General features: G+C 45.9%; 1 protein-coding gene across 1 annotated transcript; it reads left to right on the forward strand.

Moving 5' to 3' along the window:
* Positions 1-1,006: 1,006 nt before the first annotated feature.
* On the forward strand, positions 1,007-6,722 carry slc66a1 (solute carrier family 66 member 1). The gene is made up of 8 exons (XM_079742112.1): positions 1,007-1,081; positions 1,784-1,983; positions 2,100-2,229; positions 2,360-2,447; positions 3,801-3,973; positions 4,373-4,465; positions 4,826-5,011; positions 5,892-6,722. The coding sequence occupies exons 1-8, from the start codon at positions 1,076-1,078 to the stop codon at positions 5,979-5,981; spliced, it is 966 nt and encodes a 321-aa protein (XP_079598238.1). The 5' UTR covers positions 1,007-1,075; the 3' UTR covers positions 5,982-6,722.
* Positions 6,723-11,869: the final 5,147 nt, after the last annotated feature.

An 11,869-nucleotide genomic window follows, 5' to 3' on the forward strand; every position in this document is an offset into this window, starting at 1 on the left:
GTCAAAGGCGGCGTAAGTTCAAGAAGGTCTAGAAAGAGAACTTGAAAGTGTTAGTGCGAGGTTATGGGCGGGGGGCTTGGGAAACATAACAGGAAGCCTCCACAGTCGGGCGCATGTTTGCGCCGAGTTGACAGATAGTGGCTTGTCGGTCGTCATGTGATACTTCATCTTTATCAGGGGTCGAGGCGAATTGTTCTGAATCACATTCAAATGATCACATTTCTCTTTTCAAAGCGATTAAAATAAAGTAGGATTAGTAATTGGTGCGTATCAGCGTGCATGTCCGTTTGGCTTGTATCTCTGAAACATTGTGTTGAACATTTGAACTCTTTGGAGTCCTGCCTAGCACGCCGACCACGATACCTAAGCCATATAAATAACGCTCCCTCAATTTGCATACAAACCGGGACTGATTTATGAACCTTCACATCTTTTCGAGCTGAAAACCACAGACCGCTCTAGTTACGCGGACTTGTGTTATATAAATATTTCTCCCAGCGAGATGTAAGAATGCGAAACGTGTGGATGAATGGGGGACCCAATGTCAAAACAGACATTCCAGCACTTATAACGGAATAACTATAGTGAGTCAAGGCGAACTTCACAAGTGTTATTGATATGTGACGTTAAAATGTGAAACTGTCGACAGTGGACGCAAGTTTGCATTGGCCTGATCCGATTGCAATAAAATAACCATCTTAAGGTGGGCTAACGCTAGTGAGCCTTGTATTTAAACTGACCGGATGTATCATGAGAGGATAAATATATACATTAACGTGATTAATGGGCGTTAGTGGTTGTGTTGGTTAATAGTCGTAGATAAATAGATACATTAACGTGATTAATGGGCGTAAAGTAGTTTTGATCGTTGAGTTCCGTCACGTTGTGCATCCTCGACCAGCCGGTTGTTAGCCTTAGCCCCGCCCCCACCTCAGTGACGTCACAGCTCAACGGCCAATCAGCCCTCTGGAACACAATTGTTTACAGGCCCCTTCGCTGTACCGTCCTCAGCTCGGACAGACGGAGAAGGTTTCGCCCTCGAAAGGCTGTCAAAAACACTTACTGCAAAGCAGCGATGACGGTTTGTAACGTTTTTGTCCTGTTTTAGTCCCTGTGATGTGTGTTTCTTATGTCGCTACTGAGCTAACCCCGTCGGAGCCCGAACCAGACGTGTTGTTATTGACTAGCCGGCGGGCTAACTCTTGTTTTCCTTGTGTCTCCAGTGTTTTGTTGACAGTGAAAGGGATTTAACCCTATAACACACACACACACCAGTGTCTTACGATTTCCCATTGACGTCTTTCTGGACTTAATCTTTCGTGTGTTGGACTTCTAGAACAGTTTTTTCTCTGTTGATCTAACTCTGGATCTCGTTAACTAACCCTTGATCTCGTTTACTAACCCTTGATCTCGCTTACCAAACCTGTATATGTACTAACTCTTGATCTCATTAACTAGCCCATGCTCTCACTGAATAACTCTTTATTAGTATACGAGATCAAGTGGGACGCATTAGTATACGTCGTATACTAATCTTGATCTCAGATTCCAACGCTCAATCTTGTTTACTAACGCTCGATCTTGTTTACTAACCCTTGATCTCGTTTACAATGAATCTAGCTCCTCTTGTTTGTTTCCTGGAGGGTCTGTAGTGTTCCTTTCTTTCTATGTCGTCGTGTTCCTATCAGACTCAGGATTTGACCCGTCATTTGTCAACGCGTAGACAGCTGTTAAAGTGTGATGTACATCGGGAAGTCATGCCGCTCTCTCTCTCTCTCATCAGAACATGCAGGGTGCAGAGGTCCTTGCCCGCGGGTCGTTCGGCTGGGCCATAGACGACAGCGGCAACTTCTCTACGATTTGTCCCAACGGCTCCGAATGGGTTTGGAAAGGACTTAAGGAATGTGCACAGGACTCCAGGGACATGGCCAGTGTGTTCCTGGGTCTTATCTCCATCGTCTGCTTCATGGGCTCTTCCATGCCGTAAGTGTTTATACTGCACTCCCTGGTCCATTCTAACCTCCCGATAACCATGGTTTCCAACCTCGACGGACGAGTTTGAGGGGTTTATTTGAGGGTGCTTGTGTCTCCGACCACAGACAGTACTACAGCTCTTGTAAGACGGGGAACATGGACCAGGCCCTCTCCATCTGGTTCCTGCTGTTGTGGTTGGGCGGAGACGTCTGTAACCTGGTGGGGTCGTTCCTCGCCGACCAGCTGCCACTACAGGTGATTGTCTATAAATATACCATCGACCTGCCAACGGTTTGTAAACGTCGTTGGTCATTTGATTCAGTTCTCGGTTTGCATGTTGTGGAGCATCAGTTCAAGAAGGTCTCGTCTTGCCCTCTGTGTGTAGACCTACACGGCCATCTATTACGTTCTGGCGGACCTGATGATCATCGGGCTGTATGTCTACTACATGAGCCAGAACCGCAGGCGTCAGGGTAAGGATCTGTCTTTTTCGGTTTTCCATTCAGATGAACGGGTAAACTGAGTGCAGTATGGGGGGAATAACAAGTGGTATGACATTGATCACATCATGAATTGATCAGTGTTCTGTCTGCGTTATCCGCCCCGTCAGCATGAAATCTGTTTTGTCCGTCGAATACACAGAAGAGTTCTCCATTCCTCTCAAAAGGTTATTGAAATTGAAAAGTTGTACGACTGGAAAGAATCATTATTTCATCTTATTGACAAACCTTTTGATGGTTTAAACACTGAGGATGTGTAGAGGTGTTTTTGGGCATCATGCTAACAGCTCAGCCTAACCGTGGCGAAGAGAAGACACACATTGGAGGGTTGCTGCTGTTGCTACAGCTATAGTGTACAAAACAAACTCTTCTCAAACATAACCTTGTATATATTCTTCATGAGCAGGTTCATTCACATATTAGTGTTCATAGAAAAGAAAGACTAACAAATGTGGCCACCTGATAAACAGGATTCATGGAAGCAGTGCAGATGTTTTTCTACAGTCTCTTGGCTGTGCTCTGGTTATCTGATAAAGATGTTAGTGAGTAGATTCAGATGAGCTAAGGTATGTCCTGTCGGGGGGGTCTTACATGCTTTTTTCCCTTACCCTATCTTAAATCCACTGTTTCACTTCCTCCTCATGGCCTTTGCTGCTGTTGTCAGACCAGACATTTCTGACCTAGAATCAAAACGTCAAGAGTCAGCGAAAGAGAGTTCCAAACGTTATCACAACTGCCAGATGAGAGCAATAGACTGTAGAAAAAATGTACAACTCAGCAGATTGGGCGACAATAGCGTCTCTCACCCTTGAGGTTTACTATTCAGTCATTTAGGAGTCGCTTATCCCCAATGTGTTAGGCATCTTGCATAAGGTTTCAAAACGCCCTAGGCTGTCTGACATTCAGGATCGAACCCGGAACCTTTGGGCTTGGAGTGGAATACCCTAGCCACTACCCTGCCCAGGTTGGATCCTCTTCTGCATTTTGAAATGGGAAAAGAAAGTACATTTTCTATGTTAATGTTGTTTTTTTATAATGATGCCATTTTGGTTTTGTTCAAAGAAATCAGATCTAACTGTAACCGTTGGAAAGCTTTTTTCTTGTGTGCACAATTAGTCTTTGTATTACATACACAAATAATGGTACGCACGTTTTTTGTTCACGAGGGACTTTATGTTTCATTCCGGTTACCTTTTTTCCCTGACAGTCGCTGGGCTAATTAATCTCAGAATATGACTTGTTCTCCATACCTTGTAAAACACATTGAAGTGGTCAGTTTACATTTGGCCTTCGGTGGTGAAGTGACGTTGATTCGTTTGTTTCCAGACGGCTCCCCTGCTAGGAGGGTTCTGAACGTGGTGGGCGTGGCCTGTGTCATGGGTCTGGTGGGTCACCTGGGACCCCTGCCAAGCTCGGCGCTGCATCAGGAGACCCTTGCAGACGGGTTCAAAGGTCGCGCCTTGTTGTGGACGTCTGACCCAAGCGCCCCAGGCATCCGGGTGAGACGTCATGCTGGGATCAATGCAGGGATCAATAGTCTTGTGTCGATTGTCGACACGGTTCTTGTTTATGTTTGGAAGTTTTGGAAGTTACTTTAAGACTTCCATGCTGCACTGGCATGTGGCCTTTGTGCCCTCAGTACAGTTCCCAATCCCCGAACCCATGACCTCTGTTGTCAAACCTCTCCGGAAGTATCTACGCTGTATCAGTTGATGCTGCAGACTGTGATTTTTCACAGCGCTCATATAATCTCAGCAGTACTCTCTTCTTTTAGAATATAGCCAAACATTATGGTACCCTTCAAGCCATTTTATAGTTTCGTATGGCATGGGCCACACAAAATACCCTCTGTGCTGCCTGGGGGCGATTGTAACTCTCCACTGTCGCTGTGGTTAAAGGCCTTTACCACCAAGGAGATCATCGGCTTCTCCATCGGATCCATCTCCTCTCTGCTCTACCTCTGCTCCAGACTGCCCCAGATGTACACCAACGTAAGTCCAGCACATACACCCCAAGAAGAGATCTTTCCCTTAGCTAATTGAATCCACAAATTGAACCCTAAACACAGTTTACAATGATGCCCATAAATGGGTGTTTTTTTTTATTGTGAAGTAAGGTTAAACTCAACATCTTTTATCGTGTATTAGTTGTTATGTCTACTTGTCGAGAATAAGAACTGACAAAAAAGCACTAATTGCCCCATGGGTCAGAGACAAACGTAATTTCGATTCCCCTATTGGTCTTGCACATATTTTGGAATTGACAATAATGACACTTTTTTGAACTTTGAGTATCCGGGCAGAGTTGGAGCGCTAACCCTCACGCATTTGGTTTCCCCCGACCCCTTGCAGTACACGCGGAAGTCGACGGAGGGCGTGTCGTACTACCTGTTTGCGCTGGTCATCCTGGGCAACACCATGTACGGTCTGAGCGTGCTCCTGAAGAACCCGGACCGCGGTCAAGGCGAGGGCAGCTACGTCATACACCACCTGCCCTGGCTGATCGGCAGCCTGGGAACCCTGGCCCTCGACCTCGCTGTATCCTTCACTCTCATGGCTGGTGCATGGTTGTGGTTCCTGTCGTTTTTAATACTGCACCCTGGGGAATGGGGGTTATTATAGAACACACCGGTTTAGTGGTGCTGGGGTTACTGTGGATGTGAACATTAATATGGGGGGCAGGATAGTATTCCCGTGTTTGAGCCTAGAGGTTATGGGTTCAAACCTCTACCTGATGCTTAGTTACGTGGTTCTGAATTCCCTTTATGTCGCTCTGGATACAAGCTCTTTCTCAGAACTCTTTCTCAGAACTATGGGAGCGGCATGGTTATGAATTTGCCATGATGGCTAGTATGTCAGAGATATGCCCCAGCTAACCTACAAAACGCACCTCATGCCTGTGTGGAATCTAAAGCTATTGGCTAACGGGTCAGTGGCTAAGTCAGAGGTCATGCAAGCTAAGCTATAAGAACAGATCTAGGGTTATCTGTTGTGCAGGGAGATTGTAGCGCTCTAAGCATCACCATGGCAAATTTTTCCTTCCACCGTCTTGTCGGATAGAACATGTATTAATTTTCAACAGTTAAACCATACCATGTCCAGCCTCCTATCTCCTGTTTAAATATGAGTTCTCTGAAAGGTGTAGTTACTAATAGGGTTCTGGTTCGGATCCCCAATGCCCGCAGTCAGTCATATAAGACGGGTCAGTCATATAACACGGGTCAGTCATATAACACGGGTCAGTCATATAACATGGGTCAGTCATTGTTTGATGTGCGATTGTCGTCATTCTGAGTGCCTTCCTCCGTAGTCAAACCGAACGCGCTTCTAACCCGTGTGACAAACATCCAGGGAATGGCCATCATTGTAGTCTTGCATCCAATCAGGTCGCTTAACATCCTTGACCCCATTTGTCCAGATCACGTTACAGTTTATAATCTACCGGCCCAAGTACCCATCCGTCCACAATGACGAAATCAGTCCCCTACTGGGCTCCGGTGGGAAGTAGGCCCAGACTGGGACCGGGGACTGGTCCAACACATCACCTCAGCCGGATAGCGTCACAGGTCCATCAAGGGCCTGTCTGTGCAATTTTTATCCAGGATCGCTTTTTTTTTTTTAAACCAGTGTTGTTTTTACCTCAACAATCTGATCTCCGCCCCTGGGAGAGGAGGGAGGCTGAACTGTGTGTCACTGCCGATCGCGCCTCATTTTCTTGTTTTAAAGAGATGACCAAAGCCATCACTAAGAGATGCGAGCAAGTCCTCACGCAGTGACTGTTTGTCAGTTTTTAACTCTTTCTCCTTCTCCGCGAGAGTGAGGTGATCTTTTTTTATTTTGATTTTACTGTAGAAAAAAAATACTGTTTTAAATCTTGTGTCCAAGTATTGCAGAAATGTTTTAATCGCTTCCTGTGAAACCAGCCAAACCAAAACTTCGAACTTTTTTTTGTTTATAGCTTGACTAGAAATGAGAAAAGAAGGTACATTTTCTGTTTTTTTTTTTAACATAATGTGCATTTTGTTTTGTTTAAAAAAAAATCTGATCCAACTGTATAGTTGCAATGTTTTTACTCGTGTGCATATCTTGTGTTTGTATTACGCACTCAAATAATGGTACACATTTGTTTTTGCTCACAACGCACTTTATGTTTTATTCTGTTTACCTTTTTCATCTCACTGTTGGTGGGTTAAATCATCTCAGAATGTGACTTGTTCTGCACACCTTGTAAAACACGTTGAAGTGGTCAGTTTTATTGCAGCAAAACATTAAAATCAACATGCGTAAAACAAACCATCCAGATTGTTCCGCTCTGTCCCTGTGGTTTTATCACCGGGTAGAAACCGAAACCGAAGAGTCACGGAGTGGGAACGCTGACGTTGAACTCAAGATTCGGCCTAATTTAGTGGTTTTGCAAATTCTGCCTTTCTTTATCCAAGAGCTGACAATGGCCGTGCCAAAATAATTTGCCCTATCAGCAAAGGGGCCAAGGTCTATTCCTGGTTTTGACTCCCTCCCCCCGACCCGCCCTCTCGCTGTGACCTGTCACTTGACCCCCCCGCCCCCAGGAGTCGCGTGTTAGCCCCTCCCCCGCCAAAGCCACCGCTTCCTGGAAGGCTGCTGTGGTGGCCATGTTGTTCTTCATTAGTCAAAAACCGTCATTGGGTTGACATGACCCCTGGTCCTCCCTAACTCCCTTTTGGGACACACACACACGCACACACACACACTTAAACCACATATCTGTACACATAAACAGATGAGTCGCGTTTAGGATAATCCTTCTGGGTTGTGAAACAGTGGCAAAGACATTAGCCAGGGGGGGTGGGGGTAGCCCGGCGATAGCTAGCGACCCCATGCTAACGATGGCCATCCGTCAGCAAGGGAACGAAGAAGAAGAAGAAGAGGCTGTTTATAAACAGACAGTGCTGAGAATTTCCTAACGAGGTGAGGGGGGCCGATAGGGCTGTCTCTCACTTAAGCTAGTGTAGGATGCTAACACCCCCTTATCAACCGATGGAGATTAAGAGCTAGGGCTTGGCTCAAAAGCACCGGTGGCATGAAGTATTTTTAGAAGAATTTAGTTTTTATGTATGCCGGTGTTTGGTCTTGTTCCCATGACACGACCTGTATAGTATTAAGTATTGAAATATATCTCACCATCTGGGGCCTGGAACCTTGGTTCTAGATATGAACAAAATGAGGTGTTTTGTTTTATTTCTGCATAAAATAAACGTATGGACTTAATTTGAAACATAAAATGGGACTGAAAAAAAACCGCATAATTAAATACAACATAATTAAAAATTATAAATTGAATGCAAAGAAATGATGGTAATAATGATGAAAGTGGTTCAGAATGTCCATGATTGAACAATTTAATAAGACAGCCCATTTTCAACTATTTACTTTGTGTGTGCATGTGTGTGTGTGCGTGCATGTGCGTGCTCGGGAAGTTGTGTGTGTGAGGATGGAGGTCAGCGCGTAGTCAACATTGCAAAATGCTACTGGTCGACAAACGAAGAAGATTGCAGGTCAGCCAGACGAAGAGCCTCACTACCACTAAAACCGGTAAGAATCTTCCCTTCTTGTTTCAACGCTCCTCTCACACATCACCGCGTTGTGTTGGTCTCAACTTATTTACCAGAGCATGTGTCCTGTCTGTTTGCATACATTTGGATGCTTTAGTTCACAGCCTCAACATCAGAGCCTAACCATCTCTGTAATGGCAAATACCTCTTTCAGAGGTGGATATATTGTTGTGGCGGTCATTGTTTTACTCTGCTTCCAGTTTGAACAATACATTGAGATTTCTACCTCCGAAACGACCTTTTTATTAAGTTGTTTGTTGAGGATGACTATCATGTTCCTTTTATTAAGGCTTTAAAGATGCTTTAATATCAAACCTGGCCTAATTTCTGCATAGCACTGAGCCTGTGGATTTGCAGGCATTATCAAATCCATCAATAGGGATGGGGTAATCGTACCAGAATACAATCACGGGTCTTGTACGAACAAGAACCCACAGTACTAGTGTGTAGCCTTAAAATCAGTTCAATCAACTCAACACGTTATTAAGGTGCCAATGAAAACGGTTGTAAAGCAAAGACTGAAATTTGAAATTTGACAAGAGTAGAATTTCCCGCTGAACTAAATCCAATAGCCAAAAGTCGGCTCTTGGTTTATGATAAAAGTGCATTCCTGAAACAGACACAGGAACACACAAATAGAGATCCCACACAGACACACACACACACACACACACACACACACACACATTAGTCTCGTGTGTTTGCCATGGACTTTGCCCACAAATCCTGTGTCGGGATCAATAAACACAAGGTTTTGGGGTCTGGTTGACTCCACAAACTGTTCTCTGGTAAACAGAGGAAGCTATCGTAATCAAACTGTTTCCAAGGCTAGTGCATTTCAAAGGTTGCCACCTTATTGTCAAATATCAATTCTGTAACATATTCTAGTGAGTGCATACGTCTTTGATTCGAATTCCTCATCCGATGCTAAAAGTAAACGGTCAAGTTAGCCGTTGCTAAGAGAAGGATTCAGTGTTTAAACGTGTGATTGGTTCTTCATATCCTAATTTAATTAATAGTGTTTCCATCTACTGGACAGGATGTTTGAAATTTATCGTAAAAATGGTACAATAATGCGCAGACCAAAAATAGTATCCCTTTATTTGCAGGACTGCCAAAATTCTAAACATAACAGGAAAAGCCTTAATTGGCGGCTACCAGTTTTTCTGACTTAGCGCCACGTAGCTTCCTGCTAGCCTAGCTCATGGTTAATCACATGCTAACGTGGCCACTCATTCTCAACCTCTCCAAGCCCTCGTTTCATTCCCCTGATGGAGATAAATCACGGATCTCCCAGGGGAGCTGTACGGTCGTCAGACCTTTTGTCCGACTCGTGAACAAAACCCTCCTCCGTTTTCGCATGTGACAAGATCTATGTGACATTTGTGCAGAAAAACACATTACCCCTGACGGCCAGTGTCAACCGGTGTCAGGGGATGAATGCCACTAACATGTCCTCCTCCAACACCCTTGCTACTTCTCTCGTCACCCTTATTATTCTTATCTCACTAGCATGGTTTCTTTGGAAGTCCAAGGAGAGTTTGAGGGAAGCAGCATACGTGCCTCTTTTAGCCATTACAGCAATGGCGCGAGCCACAAAAAAGCTGAACTCAAACATTTCTTGGAGATGTTCAAGTTTTGCTTTTGTTTTGTCACCTATGTTTTTTCTATTGATATTGGCAGTTGTGTAATGGGCCTGTTGCAAAGGAACAGCTTACGGCTGCTGTGATGGACAGATCTTTGTTTTGTGAATCTCATTCAGCTCAACTTTTACGCAAGCTGTGGAGTTATTTTGTATCCACTTTCCCATTGTCTCTCTCTGCCTGTCTGTCTCGCTCACTTTTTTGTCCCTCTCCTTCTGAGTGTCTGTATTTTACTCTCACTTTCTGCGCCTGTGTGTGTCTCTAGTAAATGGTCTAAGTGTGGGAGGATAACCTGAATCATCAGCCGTTTATGTCACATGACAGATACAGAGAGAGAGAGAGAGAGAGGGAGAGAGAGATTACTCTTAACTGTTTACAGTTATTAACCTCCTCCCCTCTGTGCAGATCCTCCGACTACCTCTCAAGCGCTCCCTAAATCTGTGTGTGTCCTAAAGGGGGCGGCTCACCCTGCTCACCCCAGGCCCCACACACAGATATGTGCAACACACAAACGTCCATAAACACAAACGCACGCACGCACACACACACACACACACACACACACACACACACACACACACACACACACACACACCACGCCATCCTCCCACGCAGAGTCTGAACACTGTCCAATATTAACCGGCAACACAAACAGACCAGCCGAAAACATGGAGCGAGGGTAAACATGCACTACACACACACACAAACACACTGGGCTGTTGTCCTCATGATGCACACAAACGTGCACACGTACAGTAAGACATGCCGATGTAGTGTGGCTAGGGGGGGAAGAGAGAGCTGGGAGTCTTTGGCGGAGGAGGACTCCTTAGAATGGGGGGGTGTCGCTTGGCGGTCAGCGATGTACACACACACACACACACACACACACACACACACACACACACACCCCTTCTTCCTCATCCATCCATCTCACCATTCATTCATTCAACCATCCGTTCGGCCAAGGAATCCATCCTTCATCATCCACCCTTCTGACGTACCATCTTTCTAACCCTCCCTCCCTCCCTCCCTCCCTCCCTCCCTCCCTCCCTCCTCTGTGAAGTGTGGGTCCGGCCCAGCTGTTTTGACCTTCGAGAGTCTCGTTTTCTCACCCTCTCGCTGACCGTCCCCAAAGACTCTCCCCTCTCCCTTCCATCCCCCCACCGCCCCCCCCCAATCCTCCCAGGATGGGGGGGGGGGGGGGCGGGACCTCCCCACCTCGCTCAAAACTCAGCTGTACTCTCTCTCTCTTTCCCTGTGTCTACGTCTCTCTCTCTCTCTCTCTCCTTCCCTTCCCTCTCTGTGTGTTGCTCTCTCTATCGGTGGGTCTCTCTCCCTCTCTTCCTCCTTGTTTTCTCCTGGGGGCCCGGGACCTCCACATGTTCCAGGGGGCCGATCTTAGAAGCCGAGCCCAGCGAGGAGCCTGAGATCGGGGGCCCGGAGAGCAGAGAGCAGCCCGGAGCCCTGTGCCAGAGAGGACTTCAGAGTCAGGGAGACGGGTCAGTCTGGATGGGTCCTGATGTGTGCACGTGTTGTCCCCATGTGCATGTGTATGCGTCTCTTCAGTGCATGCGTTTGCATCTCGTGTGTGTGTGTTTGTATATTGTGTGTGTGGGTTTGTATGCGTTTTGTATGTATGTGTGTGTGTGTGTGTGTGTGTTTGTGTTTTTAAACATTGTGGACGTTTTACGTGTACCCGTGTGTGTTTGTATATCGTGTGTGTGTTTGATGTGTTTGGTGCTACGTTGCATGAGAGTTTGTGTTTATGTATCTTGTGCGTCGTCTTGTATATATATATGTGTGTGTGTGTATGTGGATGTGTGTGTGTGTGTGTCTCTGCCTGCCAGTCTGCATCTGTGGATGCATATACATATTTATTTGTTTGTGCCTTTGCACGTGCCTATCATGTGTATTCATTGTGCTATCGTTTTTCCACATGCCTGTGTGTGCGTCTGTACGTGTGTGTTTGTGTGTGTGTGTGTGTGTGTGTTTGTGTGTGTCTGTGTGTGTGTGCTTGTTTGTGTGTGTGTGTGTGTGTGTGTGTGTGTGTGTGTGTGTGCTTGTGTGTGTGTGTGTGTGTGTGTGTGTGTGTGTGTGTGTGTGTGTGTGTGTGCGTGCAGTACTTCCAGTGACAGTGACAGAGGTGTGCATCGGGGGTCCAG

This window comes from Pollachius pollachius (assembly GCF_949987615.1).
Source record: "Pollachius pollachius genome assembly, chromosome: 8".
Classification (NCBI taxonomy): domain Eukaryota; kingdom Metazoa; phylum Chordata; class Actinopteri; order Gadiformes; family Gadidae; genus Pollachius; species Pollachius pollachius.

What these genes read in the sequence shown, in the direction of transcription:
- slc66a1 (XM_079742112.1), top strand. An exon ending in TTCATGGGCTCTTCCATGCC is followed by an intron (nt 1,984 to 2,099) that starts GTAAGTGTTTAT and finishes CTCCGACCACAG; the next exon opens with ACAGTACTACAGCTCTTGTA. An exon ending in CCCTGGCCCTCGACCTCGCT is followed by an intron (nt 5,012 to 5,891) that starts GTATCCTTCACT and finishes CCATTTGTCCAG; the next exon opens with ATCACGTTACAGTTTATAAT.